The sequence below is a fragment of the Cydia fagiglandana genome, chromosome 23 (genome assembly GCF_963556715.1).
Source record: "Cydia fagiglandana chromosome 23, ilCydFagi1.1, whole genome shotgun sequence".
Lineage (NCBI taxonomy): Eukaryota > Metazoa > Arthropoda > Insecta > Lepidoptera > Tortricidae > Cydia > Cydia fagiglandana.
In genome coordinates this window covers 7,993,647-8,015,990 of record NC_085954.1, presented here as the reverse complement: position 1 = coordinate 8,015,990, position 22,344 = coordinate 7,993,647, and the positions used below count along the sequence as shown (strand labels likewise).

General features: G+C 38.4%; 1 protein-coding gene across 1 annotated transcript in view; it reads left to right on the top strand.

The window, feature by feature from the left end:
• Positions 1 to 22,344, top strand: part of LOC134675927 (calpain-B-like) — a 58,639-nt gene that overhangs the window by 9,008 nt on the left and 27,287 nt on the right. The window contains exons 3-7 of the mRNA XM_063534272.1: positions 8,065 to 8,241; positions 9,335 to 9,453; positions 11,022 to 11,090; positions 11,709 to 11,843; positions 17,456 to 17,624. Coding sequence (XP_063390342.1) covers positions 8,065 to 8,241; positions 9,335 to 9,453; positions 11,022 to 11,090; positions 11,709 to 11,843; positions 17,456 to 17,624 — 669 coding nt within the window. The remainder of the gene's footprint in view (positions 1 to 8,064; positions 8,242 to 9,334; positions 9,454 to 11,021; positions 11,091 to 11,708; positions 11,844 to 17,455; positions 17,625 to 22,344) is intronic.

The window sequence follows — 22,344 nt, the reverse complement described above, 5'->3', positions numbered from 1 at the left end:
CCTCATTTCACAAAGTACAGAAATGCAATAAATCCCAAAATAAACAAAAGCTTTTGCTACAAAATCGAATCTACACACTTCCAAATTATTAATAACCAAGTGTGGATGTAGTTAAAATTCCCCTACTTTGAGAGAAGCAAATGAATACTGGCAACATATTTTGTATATATGTGTGTGTTTGCTGAGCGTAAAACACGAGCGTTCCACGCACACATCGATCGTGTTTCGGCTTCATTTTTGGCAGGTTAGCCGTATGGGGACTATCCTGGGACTATCTGTCTATGCGTTATTAGTTTAAGCAGATCCTTATGAGAGACTACGGCACACCGCTTGCGTGACGTGTGCGGCTCCAACATTTTAGCGCACGCACACGCAAGCCGGTTTGCACTGGCCTTAAATCAGCCCTTATTATGGTGGTTATGATAGTTAAAATAAAATTATAGCAGTCTACTCGTATGTCATTGTATCGTCAAAACTTTTGGGCAGATTTTGACAGATTTTTCTTTAGACACATCTGCTAGACAGATCTTGCGGAAAAATTTCTACGTGTACACTGTTTTCCAAATATTTAAGTGGAAATCCCGGCTAAACCCAACATTACATCAATCTGTTTGAAATGGTCCAAGCAGGCGCTTTTACGACACCGAACGATTCTAAAATCTTTTGATTGCGCTTGCCAACATTAATCTGCTACAGTGCAACAGCTTTTGTTGATTTTGGATCTGGCAACAAATGTTGGTCCTTGGAATTAATGTACGAATTCCAAAATTGGCTGGTGATTTTGCTGGTGAACATTTGTCAGCTTCGAATGAAACTTGGGGGTCCTGGAAGCCCACCCTAGCTTCAGGGACTCTAAAATTTTTCATGGGGGGAAATGCGTTTGGGTTTCGAGTCTTTTAGCCCCTTCGAATGAAGAAGCATTGTCATTACCTCCGAAACTAAACAGAATCCAAAAAAAATATCCGATATTTTAGTCTCTAAATATCAAGAATTCTGCGGGCTTTCCCAACGAAGCCGGGATAAAGCCGCGGAACTTTTACGCCTCTATTATAAAGGCGATAGAGTGCGTGTTCAGATATTTTTGAACACCTCGGCCGCTCCGATATATGTGATGGCGACTGTAATAACAGCAACCCTTTTCGTTGGACCTTATTTCGTTGGAATAAGGGTTAAGAATGTTTGTGAATGTTTCAGATCGTTTGTTGTATGTGTGAATTCTGTGATGCATATCAGTTAGTCGCGCTTGGCACTGACACAATAACATTTTCTGCTGGCATTAATGTGCCGTTTATGTTTGATGCGATGTCTCTGTTGACAATTTATCACATTTTTGTTGTTGTGGGAATTTGTTTCTTAGAAGTTCCGTTATTTAACGTAAGTATTTTCATAAAACGCAATGCCTAAACCGTTAAATGCCAGGATCAGACCTCGAAATTAGAAATATATTCTTCAAATGTTTAGACCTCCACAATTAAGAAAGGTTTTTTTCGAAATGTAACCCCTAAGGCCCACTTGCACCTTCCAACTCACCCGGGATTAGGCGGTTAAACCGTTGATCCAGTGTCAAATTGAGAGATTGAGACTAGTAAGGGGTCATCCATTAATTACGTCACACGAATTTCTAGGTTTTTTGACCCCTCCCCCCTCCTTGTCACACTTGGTCACATTTGGCAAACCCCTCCCCCCTAGTGTGACGTCACATTTTTTTACGAAGTCGCCAAATCGAATTAAGTAAGTACCTAAGTATTATTAATATTTTATCAAAATATTTTTGACGATATAAATATTAGTAATTTTATAACCCAAAACTGCTTAAGAAAGAAAATTAAACAAATAAAAACGATTATCGTTTTAAAAACTTGTTATTCAAATTTACAGTGAATAAAATAATTTAAATAAATTTTCGGTTACTGGTGAAGTTAAAGTGACGTCACAAAGTTTGTGTCTCCCCCCTCCCCCATGTCACAATATGTCACATTTTCTTGATCCCCTCCCTCCCCCTAAACGTGTGATGTAATTAATGGATGACCCACAATTAAGAAAGGTTTTTTTCGAAATTTAACCCCTAAGGCCCACTTGCACCTTCCAACTCACCCGGGATTAGGCGGTTAAACCGTTGATCCAGTGTCAAATTGAGAGATTGACACTAGTAATTAACTATGTTTCCACACTGAGAGAAAAGTACAACAAAAACACACTTAGAATTACAACAATAAACTTAATCCGGGGACAAGGAGACTTAACTAATAGGAACAAATTGACTTTTGCAATTTCTATTAGTTCTTGCAATTTCTATTATCTGTTTGTTGAAATTATATTTGGGATTACTGAGCTGTTTGTAGAAATAAATAAACTTTACAGAAATAGTAAGACGTCCATAATTATTACTAAAACTTCATTTTTTTCCCCCAGTACTGTTTTTTAATTCCTGGTGATGATTTTTCTCTCAGTGCAGTTAATAACAATTTGCGAAAACACAAGTTTGCCTTACAGCACCTGATACATTAATATCTCCCCCAAAATTCGTCTAGACAATGCTATTAGTGCAGTCTAGACGTGAGGCAAATGACCTCAGCTTCCGATATATTAGGGAAAACTTTTTTATTTTTAGAATAGAATAGAATAGAATGTTTTTATTCGTGACAAAACTTAATGGATAAAACAACAGGTAATACTACCACGGTCACGAAATGGTCCCGACTCAGCAGGTGCTAGCCTAAAGGCTAGCGCTGGTCTTCCGTCGGGGCCATGGACTATTACGTCTAAATTATAAAAGAACACATTATGACTACAATATTACATAATAAAACTAAAATTACAGTTAATATGACAGTTAAAATGAGTGGCGGTTGTAGAAGAGACGAAAAGCAGTAATACTAGGAATGCGTCAAGGGTGCTTAAATGTAGCTAGTCTCAAGTTTGGTGTTCGAGCATAAACTTTTTTTAAGTTGATTTAAAACTGTGAATGCTTTGCTTTGCTTTTTTAAAAGTTATAGTTAGAGTCATATCATATGCATGTTTCTTTGGCAGGTACTTGTATGTGTCTAAAAGTGACGTAATGACACATAATAAATAATAATTGTAGGTATTTACTACCGTACAGAAAGGACAGTTCCTGCAAAACCGAAATTGGATAGCGATTCAGGCACAAATTTAGCTGTCCCTTTCTAATGTATGGCACTAACCCCTTCGGCTATTTAGGGTTGTCAACATTTAAGTTATTATCTTATCTGTGGTCGTGCACGCAAAGGGATGACAAGTGGTGCCAACCATAATAATTGCTCGGATCAATGCTGACCCGAAAGGAGGAGCATCCTCATTGAACTCCGAACCGAATAGGACAGGAAACATGAAACTTTTCCCAGAGATAAGACCTAGATAGATCGATCTATCGCCCTCGAAAACCCCGATATAACCAGCAAATTTCATCGAATAGGTAGACGAATATTTGTTGCCCAAATAAAAATAGTATATACTTACAACAGTATACATATCTACTTACTTGAGGTTGTATGAACTAGTATGAGTAATATGATTAATATTACGTTTATCGCGCTGCCTTGAGAACTCTAAAATATGACCTAAGTACGTTATCAGTTATTGCGAAAAATTATGCGATTGATATGTTATCATTGTTATGAGTGTAAATAAACTATTGGACAGTTTGAATGCATTCTTATAACCATGAGAGATAAGTTTTTTTTTATTTGCATAACCGTTCGTTCATATGTCGGCGGCCGATCGTAAGATCAGGCATATCGTGAAATTCTTAGGCATATCGTGAAACGTGAAAATCTTTGACTCGTTCCCAGAGACGACGGAGTCCCGCGGGGCTCGCGAGGCTCCTATTTCTGAGCAGTTTGCCCTACCTATATATTGGTTTAATGTGACTATTGTCAAAACATTACACAGGAACATTACGATCTGCCTGATCTTACGATCGGCCGCCGACACATATACCACGACCAAAGAGTTAGGTTATTTCACTTCTCCGTCCTGAGTCACCTGTATTTTTTAAGGAGTGAGCTTTTTCTCCTAGCCATAAAAAGTTTAAATTTAAAAAGACGTACCTTTTTGCCACACGTTCACTCGACAACAGTCTATTAAAAAATAAATAAAAAGGTTAAATTTAAACCATAGAGCTTTCCAATTGTATTAGCTTAAAAGCTTCTGTCTGTTGGCGCTACGGGGGTTAATTATAACATCGATGTGTAATGGGGATGTTTCGTCCCCTGCGGTGTTGAATTGTCCAGTGGAAGCTATAATATAATAGTTATTTACGATACAAGTTCGGAAAAGAGGAAATACGAATTACCTATTCGCACGTGTATCGTATAACGTTTTACTGTGCATATGGCCCTTTAAACTTTTGACATATGCACGAAAAGTACTATTTTACGCATCAGTGCGGGAAAATGGGACCATATGTATTGTAAAATAACTTTTCCATTATTTAACCTCATTTTAACCCGATGGATCTTATTTAAACAATAACAGATGCCAACGTTATACCCGGGAATGTATATTAACTCACATTTACAACCGGATCTATTGCGAATATATTTTATTACCCTTATATACCGATGTTTCGACACAGGTTGTTTTAGACCCACTGAATAAAAATCGCTCCTACTCATTAAAATTAGCAATAGAATGAGCCTGTAAACCTCAAGGAGTTCAGAGCTAAAACAAGTTTTGGGCATATACGGGTTAAAATTGACAAGTCCAATATTTCAAAACCGGCTGTTTTTCATGTCACAGGACTCTTATTTTTGCTAGCCTATAATGGTGTCCCACTGCTGGGCAAAGGCCTCCCCGCTTATCTTCCACGACTCCCGACATAGCGGCTGCTCTGGCCAGTTACTGAGGAAGGTGTCAAGGTCACAGGACTGTAAACATTAATATTTTCAATTTAATAATAAACATTGTATAACCGCGCTTCCTCTAGGTACTCGACCGCCCTTATCATTTCCCCATGGGTTTCCGCCACACACATACACAACATACAATATACATGCGAACACTACATTTATTAGCCAGCTTATCAACTTTACAGACAGTCAATAACTTCAGTTACCACTGAATAGCCAACTGTAACATACACGGCATTTTGATCCTTAAAGTGAGATTTAAAAAAGGATAATGTATTGTGCCTTAAACTGTGAAACTGTTTTACTTAGTTTGAATTACGGAGAATCTATTAATATACGAAGGAAATCGATTTTGTGATTTACTCGCCCAAGGACGGCGATTGTTTTACATGTGATATATGTTTACATGTGATATTACGCTTGATAGCACGCTTTTTAAATTAATTTTCGGAAAATCATTAAAAAATACATAGCGGAAACCGATATCAGAAGTACATCCGAACCGTTAATGCATTTGAGTTAATCATCAGTCCTTGACCAAAATATAGGATTAGCTTAATGATTTTACACTACATTAACAATAGCAGTTGTTTCTAAAATGTATAACGGTACTGACGTGAAGAAGTCTTCTGTCAAAGAAGTAGAGTTTGTGAAGCTTGATAGGAAAGATGTTGGTCAACTTAAAGCTTTCTACGCGACCGCTGCAACTTCCAATGCAGTTGGCATTTGGAAAAAGTCCGTGTCAATCAAATCGCCAAAATCCGGAAGAATATTTGGCAGAAAACCCAAAGATCCTTCTGAAAAAAGCAATGGCTTCTTCTCTAGACTGTTTGAGAAGAAAGTGAAAATTTCTGATTTCACATACCAACAATCTAATGTTCGGAAGGAGACTAGTTATAAACCTTTCTGGGCTACCAAAGTTGTTCAGCCTAGTGAAAAGGAAATAGACGAGAATATTAGCAAAACAACATCAACAGTAGTCGAGCATAGCAACGTGATGAGGAATAAAGCTATGGTCTTTGAGAAGGCAACTCTAGGGTCTCCTAAAGTTGTTCTTACCAATAGGCCAGAGAAGATAGTGGAGAAACAGTGGTCTTCGGTGGAAGCGAGTCAGGATAATAACTTGAGGATGCCACCCTTTTATAAGGGGAGCAAAATGCGAATGCCTACGGGCGAGCAGTTATTTTGGGTGCGTATTTTTAATAATCATTTTGAAATGATTCGTCAATACCGTCTCATCATTATGTTAGATTTTAAAAAAAGTGCTTTGCAAGGAATACAAAATTGAATTTAATTAAAAATGTATCTCTGACGACCAATCAACTTCAAAAAGGGGTACCGAATAAATAAAATTAAAATTGGTTCGAATTTTCAAAGAACGCTCTTGGACACTACTTACCTTTAAATAAATACTACCCAAGGGGTCATTTATTATTTGAATTGGACAAACAAACAGACTTTACAACACAAAGCACAGTAGTAGCAGTGTTAAATCGTGAAACTATATAGAACTAAGTTATTATATTCAACGCCTTTTATCTTAAAACTAGAAAAGTTGCAATTGTGTCTATTTCTTGAAAACCGTACTTGGGCTTAATTTTAAGCGGAATATTTAATTTTTACACTTCCTAATATTTGTTTACAATGTGGTAATCATTTATTTACAAGCAAGATATACACAATGATACTACTAAACGCAAATAATAGCTAGCTTAAATCTAAAATTGAGGCATTGTACCAAGGATGCTGGCGGCATTTCCTCACTGTATCGCAATGCTGAATAAGTTGTGCGAGGTAGCCGCCAGCTCTTCGGTCACCATTTTCAGCCATATTCGTTTATTTCTGTTACAGTAATCATCAAGATAAAACGCGATTAAATAAATAATAAATACACTCAAACAATGGATCACTATCTAAAAATCGATAACATTTATAACACATGAATATCCAATCTCATTACGTAGTAACAATGGTCATGTTTATGTTTACCCACCTTATTTATAAAATGGGCTGAAATTATTTCTATCCGATCGATCGCTTCTTCTGTTTTTCAACTTTTTAGGGTTCCGTACCAAAAAGGTACAAAAGGTACCCTTATGGTGCGACCACGTCGGTGGCAAATAAACTGGTTTGAGTTAATAGATTTGCGTTAAGTGTCATTTTGTATGGGGTTTTGAGTTTCCAAAACGTCCCGCTTGGCGCGCTGTTTACAATCCCATACATAGATAGACATAACGCCAACGCGAACGCTCGTCACGCTATCGAATGAAATTATTTCTATCCGATCGATCGCTACTTCTGTTCTTCAACTTTTTAGGGTTCCGTACCAAAAAGGTACAAAAGGTACCCTTATGGTGCGACCACGATTTGCGTTAAGTGTCATTTTGTATGGGGTTTTGAGTTTCCAAAACGTCCCGCTTGGCGCGCTGTTCACAATCCCATACATAGATAGACATAACGGAAAAGCGAACGCACGTCACGCGCCATCGAATGAATACTAGGGGTTCTGCACTATATTTTCTGGTCACTGAATTGGCAAACGATTATGAGAACCAAATTAAGTAACCGCATAATGAACTCAAGAATTCAAGAATTTTTCTTACACTTTACAGATTGAATGCAAAATCAATGAATCTTTGGCAGAGTCGGACCAAGAAAAGTCTGCAGCGGATTTGATAGCCCTAAGCCCACGCAGTGTAAGTGTTATTAATACGTCATAATTTCATAGAAGTTTGACGTTTAAAATAACACGTGCACTGCGTGAGCTATCAAATCCGCTGCAGACTTTTCTTGGTCTGACTCTATAGACCGACAAGAAATTGTAGAAAATTATTGAGGGCGCTACTTCCTACGAAGCTGACACATTTTTGACGTAAAATGCTTAAACAAGGCAACAAATTTTCAGTACTTATAGAATTGTTTTAGCTCCATTTCATTTAATTTCTACTATTTTATGGCGCACTATACCTAGGAGTAATCTACTTGGTTACGATTAGTTTCAAATACGTATGCATGACATTTTCATTTGACGTTAGGTTAAATTTCCCATGTCAACCTGTCCATTATAAAACATTTATCATTAGTCCATTATGAAATAATATTTCTTTCGTAACTGGTCTTGACTCCCGTGTCAATGCCTGAACCTGTTTATAAAAATATTCACCATTATGAAATATCCCTATTTCTTTCGCAGCTCGGTGAAACCCGCCCGTCTTCCTTCGGACCAGCAACGTACCAGGACTTTAAGGAGATCCGTTCCCGCTGCCTTTCCGAAGGCAGGCTGTTTGAGGACCCTGAGTTCCCGGCTATAGATCGCAGTTTGTACTACAAGGAACGTTTGGACCGTCCTATAACCTGGCTTAGGCCGAGTGTGAGTACATAATACATGTTTCTCTAACATATACCACCTTCCTTCGAACCAGCAACGTACCAGGACTTTAAGGAGATCCGCTCCCGCTGCCTTCCTGAAGGCAGGCTATTTGAGGACCCTGAGTTCCCGGCTATAGATCGCAGTTTGTACTACAAGGAGCGCTTGGACCGTCCTATAACCTGGCTTAGGCGGAGTGTAAGTACATAATACATGTTTCTCTACCATATACCATCTTCCTTCGGACCAGCAACGTACCAGGACTTTAAGGAGATCCGCTCCCGCTGCCTTTCTGAAGGGAGGTTGTTTGAGGACCCTGAGTTCCCGGCTATAGACCGCAGTTTGTACTACAAGGAACGCTTGGACCGTCCTATAACCTGGCTTAGGCCGAGTGTAAGTACATAATACATGTTTCTCTACCATATACCATCTTCCTTCGGACCAGCAACGTACCAGGACTTTAAAAAGATCCGCTCCTGTCGTCAGCGGCGACAAATTGCGGTCAGTGCCTTTTTATACGGAGAACAAATGCCTCATAGGTAATAGGTTTTAGTTTCATTTTAAATTTTCCTTTTTCAGTACGATAAAGGAAGGATAATGTTATTAATGTTATACCTAACTCATTATTTGTAGGTATAGCCATAGCAGACTATAATAGTTATTTGTTTTACAAGGGGGCAAAGTTGTTGTTTAACCGCTCGTGCTAATATTGATACTCGAGCAAGCGAAAGATTCCAAAATTGAATTCCGAAATTCGATAAATGGAATCTTAAGCGTTGCGAGGGTTTTAAAGCACGAGGGTTAAACAAAATTTGCCCCCGAGTGAAACACAAAATTTTTCGCCACACCAATACGAAGCAAATATTAAATGTAATATATCAAAAAAAATCAAATCCAAATGAATGCCATTAAATATTTATCATCCAAAATATCTTCCAGCCAGAAAAATATATATTGTCTTACATTGAAGCGGATTACGGATTCTCTGTCGTATTCATGAATAAGAGACGATCGCTCACTTCAAGTCTAAGCTTTAGCTCTAGATTCTAGTGCTCCTAACTATTTCTTCCATGACAATTTAATGTTATGCTTACAGGAAATATGCGACGACCCTCAACTGTTCGTGGAAGGCTACAGCCGCTTCGACGTCCAGCAAGGCGAGTTGGGCGACTGCTGGCTGTTAGCTGCTGTTGCCAACCTCACGCTCCACAGAAAGTAAGCCGTTATCACACTTATTACCAGCATCGTTCATATGAAATATGCGACGACCCTCAACTGTTCGTGGAAGGCTACAGCCGCTTCGACGTCCAGCAAGGCGAGTTGGGCGACTGCTGGCTGTTGGCTGCTGTTGCCAACCTCACGCTCCACAGAAAGTAAGCCGTTATCACACTTATTACCAACATCGTTCATATGAAATATGCGACGACCCTCAACTGTTCGTGGAAGGCTACAGCCGCTTCGACGTCCAGCAAGGCGAGTTGGGCGACTGCTGGATGTTGGCTGCTGTTGCCAACCTCACGCTCCACAGAAAGTAAGCCGTTATCACACTTATTACCAGCATCGTTCATATGAAATATGCGACGACCCTCAACTGTTCGTGGAAGGCTACAGCCGCTTCGACGTCCAGCAAGGCGAGTTGGGCGACTGCTGGCTGTTGGCTGCTGTTGCCAACCTCACGCTCCACAGAAAGTAAGCCGTTATCACACTTATTACCAACATCGTTCATATGAAATATACGACGACCCTCAACTGTTCGTGGAAGGCTACAGCCGCTTCGACGTCCAGCAAGGCGAGCTGGGCGACTGCTGGCTGTTGGCTGCTGTTGCCAACCTCACGCTCCACAGAAAGTAAGCCGTTATCACACTTATTACCAACATCGTTCATATGAAATATGCGACGACCCTCAACTGTCCGTGGAATGCTACAGCCGCTTCAACGTCCAGCAAGGCGAGTTGGGTGACTGTTGGCTGTTGGCTGCTGTTGCCAACCTCACGCTCCACAGAAAGTAAGAAACTATTAAAAATTTTATAACATGAAAACATATTTCATGCGCCGTTCATCAAAAGATCAACGCCGCTTTAAAAATCACAAGTAAGGTGGTAGTACTGGTGCTCGACGTGGTCCCAGTACATGTCATCTTGAAGCTTAAGTCATGAATAGAGGTGACAGCCGGGTGTCATCTATTGGGCATTAGCATGTCGAGCACTAGTTCCACCACCTTATACATTCCAAAGAATTTTTGACGATTTTGTTTTTCCGCTTGCGTTTTTTTGAGAACCATTAGATTTTAAATACGGTCAGAAATCAAACTTTCTTACCAAATTGCTTCTATACGCCTTTTCCAAATGCTCAGAGTAAACCTTTAATAAAAACATTCGGACAAATAAATCGGCAAATGAATGAATAAAAAAAAAATCAACATCGATAGTGTACCCTTCATTCGGTTTCTTCAGTCCCTTGCTGTCATAGACTAGGAATCCTCTAGACCGAGTTTAGAGCAATTATTTAATGCATCCGATGATGCCAAAAATGCGGGGGTACGCGGGACGAGGTGAGCGAAGTCCCGTGCCGTGATTGGTCCGTTCAAAGACACGGACGTCACACAAAGACGTTTTCGACTCGAACATGGAGTAAAATTACCGTATGCGTGGCAGAGGGGGTAGCGCGACTATGCTCAGTCTAGAGGATGTTTTGTCTGTGCTTGCTGTACCTATTCTACCCAAATTTCAACTTTTCTATCCCTACATGCAATCAATTTTAATGCGTTTTTTTTTAATTTTTAGATTGTTCTTCCAAGTTGTACCAGATGACCAGAGCTTCGACGAAGAATATGCTGGTGTCTTCCATTTCCGGTTAGTATTTATACTCTGTCAAGCCATTTCCGTCAATAGAAAAGAGCGGCAAATTTAAAAAATGTAGACGCGGAGAATTGACCTGCCATAGAAATTTTTAATTTCGCGCCTTTTTCTACTGACAAACTTGTTTGACTGGTTATACATCCCAAAGAAATAGTTCGTACTTCTACATTGGAGGTTATGTCAAGTGCAAACGCGTATATTTACATGCTCATGCATTTTTAACAGAGCTAAGTCTTAAGTAAAAATGGTTTCTTGTGTCGGCTGTTCTCTACAGGTCACATTTCTCAGCCGATTTTCGTGACATTTTGTGTACAGGTTCGAAAATGACTAGATCTTTTTGTCGATTCAGTTCATGAGGCTTTCAGCTCACACAGCCACTAGTAATACGTATCTGTATTGTATCGTATCAGCAGTTCATTGAAAAATTTACAAAATTACGCACAATACACTTATGATGTTATTCATAAACGCGTTACGGGCCAGAATTAGCTATGAACCGTTTGTTTTTATTTGTCTTTTTGACTTATTGTATTTGTAAGAAAGGGATAAAACATAATTGAACTAAATCGGGCCCGTAAAGTTTTATGTTAATCATTATATTTTGTTCCCCAGTTTCTGGCAATACGGGCGATGGGTGGACGTAGTTATCGACGACCGGCTTCCTACCTACCGCGGGAAATTGGTGTTCCTCCACTCTTCCGAGACCAATGAGTTCTGGAGCGCCTTGCTGGAGAAGGCTTATGCCAAGTGAGTCATATAACTTTACCAATACGGGCGATGGGTGGACGTAGTGATCGACGACCGGCTTCCTACCTACCGTGGCAAGCTGGTCTTCCTCCACTCCTCGGAGACCAATGAGTTCTGGAGCGCCTTGCTGGAGAAGGCTTATGCCAAGTGAGTCATATAACTTTACCAATACGGGCGATGGGTGGACGTAGTGATCGACGACCGGCTTCCTACCTACCGCGGGAAATTGGTGTTCCTCCACTTTTCCGAGACCAATGAGTTCTGGAGCGCCTTGCTGAAGAAGGCTTATGCCAAGTGAGTCATATAACTACCAATACCAGGCGTGGCTCACTCCGCGTTATAGTCGCGTCGCTACAAGTACATGCGGCCCACACCAATTTTGGTGTCTAGCCGTAGTGGTTGCCGCGCACCGCTACGGAACGGACGCCTGGGCCCAGTTTTATAAAGTTACAAGTTACAGGTTACAAGAGTACAGGCTACAGGCACCTGTAATGCACTGTGAACGGCTACAGGTGTTTTATAAATACACATAAATAATTACAGTTGTAAAGAACCACGGTCAATCTCGATTACATGTGAAATCTACAGGTGTGAAGGACATCACTATTTAAAAAAAAACGTGTGTCATAGATACTCGGTTCTCTACTAAATTATGTGTTTTTGTTTGCTGTAAAATATTAATTACTGGAAAAATGGCCAGAAATGAAGGAAAAATCGAGTGGTTGAGAGCGGCGTTCCATGCCAAGGATATACTTTTTGGGCCGTTTTCAGATTCAGATTAAGTTAGATTTAATGAAATATTTACGTAATAAGTAAATAACATGTAAATAAGTACTCTTTCACATTCTTACATTAAAATGTATCGTTTCGGTAGCGGCTCAAAGATAAATACGGTGTGTATCGAAAATTATGAATAGTACACTTTACCATAATGTGAATGCACTATACTTAAATAAAGAGACGAATGCTAATAAATCAACGACAAATATCGGCAATAATCCCTTTCCATTTCCTAGTAGATAAAATAAAACGAATCGTCAATAAAATCAATATCAAACATATTGTCACTTTATTTCCTATTTACTATATATTTCAGATACATTAACAAAAACTGATAAGGTCAGTGTATGGAAAAGTATGCATGCCCTGGCACAATCGTTGGCGTTGGTGCTTAACAATAAAGAGTAAAGTTTAAAATCTCTCAGAAAACGAGCCTACAAGTAACTGCTGTTGTGCTGTTACAGGACTCAAGACGTATGTAAGTTTTTGTTACAAGTGTACCAATCTACACTTGTAATTTACAATATTTTTATAAAACGCTTGTTCGATTATGAGTTTAAAACTATAAAACTCCCGTATTTTCGTCTATGGTTGAGCTACAGGCACTTGTACCTGTAACCTGTAAAATTGTAACACAGTACTTTTATAAAACGCAAATTGTAAAAAACGGACCAAGTGTTGCCAGTAAACGCCTGTAAACTTGTAACTTGTAACTTTATAAAACGGGGCCCTGCTCGCGCTTGCGCCACCTTGCGGTCATGTCTAAGAATAAGAATAATATTTATTTTAAGAAAACAAAACCTTGTTAGCAAATATCAATATCTGTCGTAATAGACGCGAGTAGTATGTTTATGCCGGTTTTGGGCTTTTCCGCCAGAGGGCGACAGTAGCGCCTGGCGATTTAGTTCGGGCAAAGATCCGCTAGATGGCGTAACTTGTTAGTACCAAAAACGTCCGGCGCGGGTGCCACTTGTTAGTTTCGGAAAGATCCGTTCGATGGCGCTACTGTTAGTTCCCCAATGATCCTGCTAGATGGCGCACATAACATACTACTGACGCGTTTTGTTAGAGAGTGAACCTTCTGTAGCCAGTACTATTATTTATCCCATCAAAAACATAAATGTAAAAAAGGAGAGCCAAGTTCAATACAAAAATTATGCTTGGCTGTGGGGTTCGCCGCAAAAAGAATGGAGATTTAAATGAGTGCCAAGTTCTATGCAAAATCCAAATATGTATTTATAGGAACAAAATAACATTATAAACAAGTATTAAACTCTATTTCTTTGCTTTATTGGATACCTATAACAATTGCTGTTATTTTAAAAAAATGTGAGATCTTAAAGTAGGTTAGATTTGACTTGGCCAGTTTTCATTACATCAGTCATTTTATAAAGTTATTCAACATATATATTTTGTAATTCTGATAAAAACTGGCCAAGCCAAATCTAACCTACTTTAAGATCTCACATTTTTTTTAAATAACAGCAATTAGGATTGTTTATTTTTTTTAGACCCCCATTTTTATTTTATTTTCTGAAAATATAGGTTAATTTAAGATACCAATTTGAATGATTTAGTAATTCGTGGCTCGGTTGAGTATTTATAATTTATTGAAAATATGAGATACGACTTTTCGTAAATTACATGTCGTCGGCTGATTAGGATAATGCACAAGCAACAACAAGCATTAAAAAAATAGTTGTCATTGTCAATTGATTGTAATGTCACCTGTCGACAATGTCAGTGTCACGAGTTTCTATAAATAACAATCGTCTGGAATGGAAAACTCGTTTATTTTGAATCATTAATTTCAAAATACCTACGCTATAAATTTAAGAAAGCTGATTCCAGAAATCTGCCTAAGTTATATAATATAACTTAGTTTTATTGGAGTATGTATCCATATAGCATCCAACTCCAACCATAACTTGGCTGAAATCAAGGGAGCAAAAATACAAATGTAAGTTACCTACATCATATATATTTTAACTGATTCGATTTGTAAGAAGATTGGATTCATAAAATCGTTACAAGCGTCCATTGCTAAAGGTAGCTTAGCACCCAGTGGGTGCTTTCTGCCGGCTTGTCACCATTGTTTGGATATTGTACTACATACTTATACTACTATATTAGGAACATGCCAATTTTGCTAATTATATCCTATTATTTCAGGTCATCGTGATTCCTATTTAGATACAGCTGTGAGATATGTAACTGCACTTGGGCCCAGAACAAAGTTGAGCATTTTGTATTGAAACGAACGTCATATTAATTATTAATCGTCGTAATACTTTACGACCGTAAATAATGCCTGGGAACAGAGTAAATAACAAACCATACACTTCTCTTCTGGATGGTCAACAAGAAGCCATCAATGTCAGATGCTCGTGCAGAACATGATAAACATACATTTAATGTAAAGTTACTATTTTTTTTGGAAACATATATAACATATTTCCCAAATTAATAAAAAAGTAGGTAAACAAAAACATGTTTTATTATTCACAACTTTTTATTAAGTCTTGTCCACCATGATATCAGCAGCTTGAACTGCAACATGTACCTGGAAATTAGAAATTATATCTTTTTAAAGCAGTTTCAGGCTGAATTTTAAGTAATGCTATGTATTCTTGTATATTCCTTCTTTCTAGTAGGCAACCATCTCTGTTTAACGGTTTGCCTTTAGATACTCTGGCTACATTACCACAGAAAATAAATAGATACCACGACCCTACCAATAAAGTGAGCTTTTAAATACTTAATTGTAGTAAATTAATATTAATTTATACTTACATCAACGTGATTCTCACAGCAATACTGTGTGTAACACGTGAAGTAGGTAGGTATTCCAAGTTTAATTCACGGCACCATCTTTCACGTCGTAGGTCTTCGTGGATTCGAACTATTATTTTTGTGAATCATTCCCACACATAGGAACAAGGTTTTTGATATATTATTAAGCAATGAAATTTACTGTTTAGGTATTAATTATAAATCAAATTGTAACAAACAAGCGCAGCGGTTTAACTGAAAAATTTTGTTATGACAATCGATGACAATGATAACTTTGACAATACGTGAGTGACGGATTTATTTACTATGGTTCGATAACTTTTATTATGCAATGACTTTACATTCAGCCCAGGAGAAGGTCAAACTAAGGTCATTAAGGATATTTGTTGAAATATCTTCAATCCTCAATTATTATATCGCAGCAAATGTCGGAAACTGTTTAAAAACCTTATATCTCGAAATGGTTTTCGAAATAGAACATTTGAAAAAAAATGAACAATCCTAATTGTTATAGGTATCCAATAAAGCAAAGAAATAGAATTTAATACTTGTTTATAATGTTATTTTGTTCCTATAAATACATATTTGGATTTTGCATAGAACTTGGCACTCATTTAAATCTCCATTCTTTTTGCGGCGAACCCCACAGCCAAGCATAATTTTTGTATTGAACTTGGCTCTCCTTTTTTACATTTATGTTTTTGATGGGATATCAATACTTTTTGTAAAGAAAACTAGGCAGGTATTGAGATTTAATGTTTTTTCTTGTGTTTCCGCTGCATGTTTTTTACTTCTGTTCTTTGTATTAATTATGTGGTGCCGCGCGCCGCCAACGACACACCGTTGGCCGGTTGTTTAGCGCGTATTACAGGTTTTTTTGTATGGGGACCCCCCCTATTTTTTAACTTTTTTTATTTTTAGATTTTTTCCTACGCTTACACACAATTACCGAGCTGGATTCCAAATTTCATCCTTCTAGGTCATCTGGAAGTAGGTTAGGTTTAGGTACTATATGTCAGTCACAATAAAAAAGAAATTTGTATGGGAACCCCCCCTATTTATTAACTTTTTTTTGTTTTTAGATTTTTTCCTACGCTTACACACAATAACCGAGCTGGATTCCAAATTTCATCCTTCTAGGTCATCTGGAAGTAGGTTAGGTTTAGGTACTTATATGTCAGTCACAATAAAAAATGTTTTTTTTGTATGGGGACCCCCCCTATTTTATAACTTTTTTTTAATTTTTAGATTTTTTCCTACGCTTTCACACAATAACTGAGCTGGATTCCAAATTTCATCCTTCTAGGTCATCTGGAAGTAGGTTAGGTTTAGGTACTTATATGTCAATCACAATAAAAAATGGTTTTTTTGTATGGGGACCCCCCCTATTTTATAACTTTTTTTAATTTTTAGATTTTTTCCTACGCTTTCACACAATAACTGAGCTGGATTCCAAATTTCATCCTTCTAGGTCATCTGGAAGTAGGTTAGGTTTAGGTACTATAGGTATGTCAGTCAGTCTTAAAATTTACGACTTTTTGACCTTCATATCTTTATAACCGTTTGAGCTAGCTTCATGAAATTTGGGCTTCTAGATGTCCTTATGGATATAATTAAACACACGTAGTTTTATGTGTTTACGTTAAAGATGTTTTGAGTTATAGAAGGGTCAAAAGTGGCACCAAGTGGTTCGTGTAATATTACACTTGGCGCTGGCTAGCCAGTTCCTTTGCTTGAACTTGGCTTGACACGCTGCCGCGTGTCTAGATTCTGTGCCAAAAGGGGCGTCCAATATAAATAGTGGGCGCCATCTTTAATTTCTTCATCTCTTGTCCGACCACGTCGGAATTTAAAGTCACTACTACACGAAGAGACTTAGGGTCAGTTGCACCAAACCGTCGGCCACCGTTAAAGCGTTCGTTAAATTTTATTGCATGGGAAGTTTCACAGAACTCTGCTGCGTTGATTAGTCTGTTAAGTGTGGTTGGTGCAACTGGCCCTTAGTTGCCTTTTGCTTATCAACAAATATTTTTTTACAGACTACACGGCTCTTACGAAGCCCTAAAAGGCGGGTCGACATGCGAAGCCATGGAGGACTTTACCGGCGGCGTGACGGAAATGTACGAGATGACGGAACTCCCGCCCAACTTCTACACCATACTGCTGAAAGCTTACGAGAGGAACTCGCTCATGGGATGCAGTATTGAGGTGAGTTTTGTTGTATAGAATACACCCTGTATCTGAACGAAAAGCAATTACTCAAAACCGTTAATGTTTAGGTCATCAACTTTTACTATGGGACCAACCCCGAAATCGCGAAATAGTTATTTGTACTACAAGAGATCAAAGTTAGATATTTCTTCGAGTGCTTATTTTGAGTCCCGTGCAAGCGAAAGATTCTATAATAGATTCACGAGCGTAGCGAGTGAATCTAATTTAGAATCTTGAGCGTAGTAAGGGATTCAAAAGCGCACGAGATGTAAATAACTTTGATCTCGTGTAGTACACAAAAATTTTCACCCTAAGCAGTGAGAACATACCTAGAAGGACAGAGATAATAGAACCCAAGTATATCGAACTTGTATTAGACCCCGCATGTTGAAATGACATTTGACTATAAAGGTCACTTGAATGACATTTTGTCTCACTCAGTGAGCAAAATGCGATTTTGCTCACTGAGTGAGACAAAATGGCTCAGTGAGCAAAATCGCATTTTGCTCACTGTTTTTAAGAAGCAAAGTACCCTTGTTCGAGCTGCTGAGGTGAAAAAAAATTGACTCTCCCACAGGTCCCATAGTAAAAGTTGCTCAGTATGATCTAAACATTAACGGGTTTGAGTAATTGCTTTTCGTTCAGATACATACTGTATATATAACGGCCTCCTGGCCTAGTCAGTAGTCACTCTGCCTCAGTGGCGTAGCTAGAGGATATGGCGCCAGGGGCAGGCAACAAATTTGCGCCCCCCCCCCCCCCCCACACAAACGAAATGAACTACAAAAGGGTTACTTTTTTTTTATTAAAGTTTACTTTTAATTTAGACAATAATTTAGATAATTTAGACAATACAGTGTATATGGGGTTTGCCATAAGCCGCGCGTGGCGCTGTCGCCACCTAGCGGCCATATCTGCGCTGATCGTGACAGACGCGTTTTGTTAGAGAGTGAGTCTTCTGTACCTAGTACTATTATTTATTCTGTGACATCGGTGGGTAACATGTTTACGACCCACCTGATGGTAAGTGGTCACCGCATCATATGGACGTCTACACTCCAAAAGAGTTACATGCGCGTTGCCGACCATTTTAAAACTTATGCACTTTTTAGGGTTCCGTACCCAAAGGGTAAAACGGGACCCTATTACTAACATCAACATCATCAACATCAACATCAACATTTATTCAGCAAATAGGCCACAAGGGCACTTTTACACGTCAACATTGAATTTACATAAAAGCAAAAATAATAACATCAACAATTTTATAAAATAAAACTAACAATTCAATCTAACGTATTACAATTACTAAGAGATGTATATGGTCTCTTAATGTCGAATTACATACAAAATACAGATAAAAAAACACACACAAAAAATCTATAATATTTAGAGGTGTAAATGTCTCTAGGTGTCAGAACTATAAGATTATATAGTTTATCAAGTTATCCTTAGAGATGTATAGGGTCTCCAAGAGTCAATATCCTGTATAATGAATACATTCATTAAAAGAAAAGAAACATACGAGAACAGAATGAGGCGTCTCACTGTAATTAATTAATAAAAGTTACTAAGTATAATAGCTCGTGTTAGCTTAACAGACCAGTCTCCACAAACAGCACCCGTTCACGAGTATGACGCGTATCTCAGCCATCGCCTCCCTCAACCTTCATTCGGGAAAGTGGCGACCCGATCAACAACGCCACCGTAAGCAAAGACTTTTAAGCGAGCATGACATGTTCAAGCTACCGGCCTATATTAATATTAAAATAGTAATAACATGTAGCTGTAAGACACGGCATTTTGTGCTCATATGTTACATAAAAAGACAGTAATATAGCTTCACATAATTACTAGCCTAAGTTGACTTAGAGATGTAAAGGTCTCTAAGTGTCAGAAACATTAAAAATATAGGTAAGTATGTACAATCAAAAATAATAATCAAATAAATAAATATGTACTTAGAGATGTATAAGGTCTCCAAGTGTCCAAAACTAAAATTAAATTAAACAATATAATCAAGCGAGAACATCATTGTCTCATGTGTCAATTCTACTGGACACTAGCATATTTAATTCACAATGTAAAAAAAAAAAACAATATTTATTTAATTCTTATTATACTAATGAAATCAAGCTACCGGCTTAAAAGCATCTCTATCGTTTATAAAATCATTTACAGTGTAGTACGCCTTACGTAACAAGGAGTGCTTAATGTGCGACTTAAATTTGTGAAGTGGTAAATTCGCTACATCAGTGGGGACTTTGTTATAAAAACGTGTACAGTTCCCGACGAAAGACGTACTAACCTTACGGAGGCGGTGGGCGGGCACAGCAAGTTTATGTTTGTTTCTAGTGTTATAGTTATGGATATCACTGTTAACCTTGAATTCGTGGATGTTTTTCCGAACATACATAATATTCTCTAGTATGTATTGAGATGCAACGGTAAGAACGTTAACTTCTTTGAATTTCTCTCTTAGGGATACTCGAGCGCCCAGTCCATAGATGGAACGTACAGCTCGTTTTTGCAGCACAAATATTGTCTGAATATCTGCCGCTTTTCCCCACAACAGAATTCCATAAGACATAACACTATGGAAGTAACTAAAGTATACCAGCCTGGCCGTCTCTACGTTTGTCAGCTGTTTGATTCTCCTCACTGCATAGGCTGCTGAACTAAGTTTTCCGGCTAGAGTGCCTATATGTGCATGCCATTGCAGTTTGGAGTCTAGAGTGACTCCCAGGAAAACAGTTCGGTCCTCAAATTCCAGCGTATCACCTTTTATTTTAATCTTGCTGTTATTTACCTGCTTGACGTTAGGTAGCGTAAACTTGATGCATTTGGTTTTCTTGGCGTTCAAAAGCAAATTGTTTGCCGTAAACCAGTTTACAATGGTAGATAGCGCGTCATTAATGCTCTCGAAGCTATTTTCCTTTCTGTCCACTTTAAATATAAGGGAAGTGTCATCTGCAAATAACACTATATCATGTCTATCTTGCACAACTTTTGGTAAGTCATTAATGTATACCAAAAACAGGAAGGGACCAAGAATTGAACCTTGAGGCACTCCGAGGGCTACCGGGGACCCCGCCGATTGAGTTCCATTAATAACTACTCGCTGAGTTCTATACGAAAGGTACGATGAGACCAGGTCTAGGGCACTAGCTTTTATACCATAGCGGCTTAATTTTCTCTTTAAATTTTCGTGATCAACGCAATCAAATGCCTTTGACAGATCACAGAAAATTCCAACAGCATCTTGAGCTTTTTCCCAAGCATCAAAGATGTGTTTTAGAAGTACCGCACCGGCGTCAGTAGTCGATCGACCTTTGGTGAAACCAAATTGATTGCTATCAAGCAGTTTGTTTCTGTTGAAATGTGACAATAGTTGATTCAGAATAAATTTCTCGAACACTTTGCTTAATGCCGGTAGTATTGAAATCGGTCTAAAGTTCGTGGGATCTGTTCTCGTTCCTGATTTAAACAGAGGGATAATTTTGCTATGTTTCATAATATCTGGAAAAATTCCAGCATCAATGCATCTGTTGAAAATCTCAGCTAAGTATGGTGTAATTGACTCAATGATGGAATCTAATACTTTGACAGACAGGCCCCAAAGATCTTCTGTTTTCTTTAAATTTAAAGACCTAAAAGTCTTAAGAACTATATTCGATGAGACATACGTAAATTTGAAGATTTCTGTACATTCTGCCACATTTGTCTTCAAAATTTCTTCAGCGACGTCTGGCGATGAATTAAGGGATCTTGTTGTTTCTACCGGGATATTCGAGAAAAACCGCTCAAAATGATCTGCCACTTCACGGTCGGAACTTACTAAAGTGTCAGCAATTCGTAGGTTGTAGTGCGGATCCTTCAGTTTACGTTTTCCAGTTTCATTACTGATAACTTGCCATACAGTTTTGACTTTATCGCTGGAATTTAGGATCTTTTTCGACAAATAATCGGCTTTAGCGGCGACACACAACATTTTAAAAGATTTAGAATAATTTTTGACGTACTCCAGAAATTCCGGTCTTTTATCAATTGCCTTTAAATCATATAAGTCGTAGAGCCGGCGTCTTTTCTCGTGAATATCCGGTGTAGCCCAGTCGCTAAATTTAGTCTTAGCCTTGCCTTGCACCTTTTTCTGAATGAAACAGGCATCAAATTCCTTTTTAATACAATTAAACAACTCGGAACTCAAACAGTCAGGGTTTTCCTGGGTACATGAAAGACAACATAATTGTTTACTAAGACTTCGCTGTCCGTCCGTCCGTCCGTCCGTCTGTCACCAGGCTGTATCTCACGAACCGTGATAGCTAGACAGTTGAAATTTTCACAAATGATGTATTTCTGTTGCCGCTATAACAACAAATACTAAAAACAGAATAAAATAATGATTTAAATGTTGTATGGGAGCCCCTCCCATACAACAAACGTGATTTTTGACCAAAGTTAAGCAACGTCGGGAGGGGTCAGTACTTGGATTGGTGACCGTTTTTTTTTTGCTTTTTTTTTTGCATTATGGTACGGAACCCTTCGTACCGAGTCCGACTCACACTTGCCCGGTTTTTGGAGATCTCCATACTGTAGCCTCTCGAGAAAAAGGAACTTAATCAACTTATTGTGGAATGAGCTCCCTTTTTAGGGTTCCGTACCCAAAGGGTAAAACGGGACCCTATTACTAAGACTTCGCTGTCCTTCCGTCCGTCCG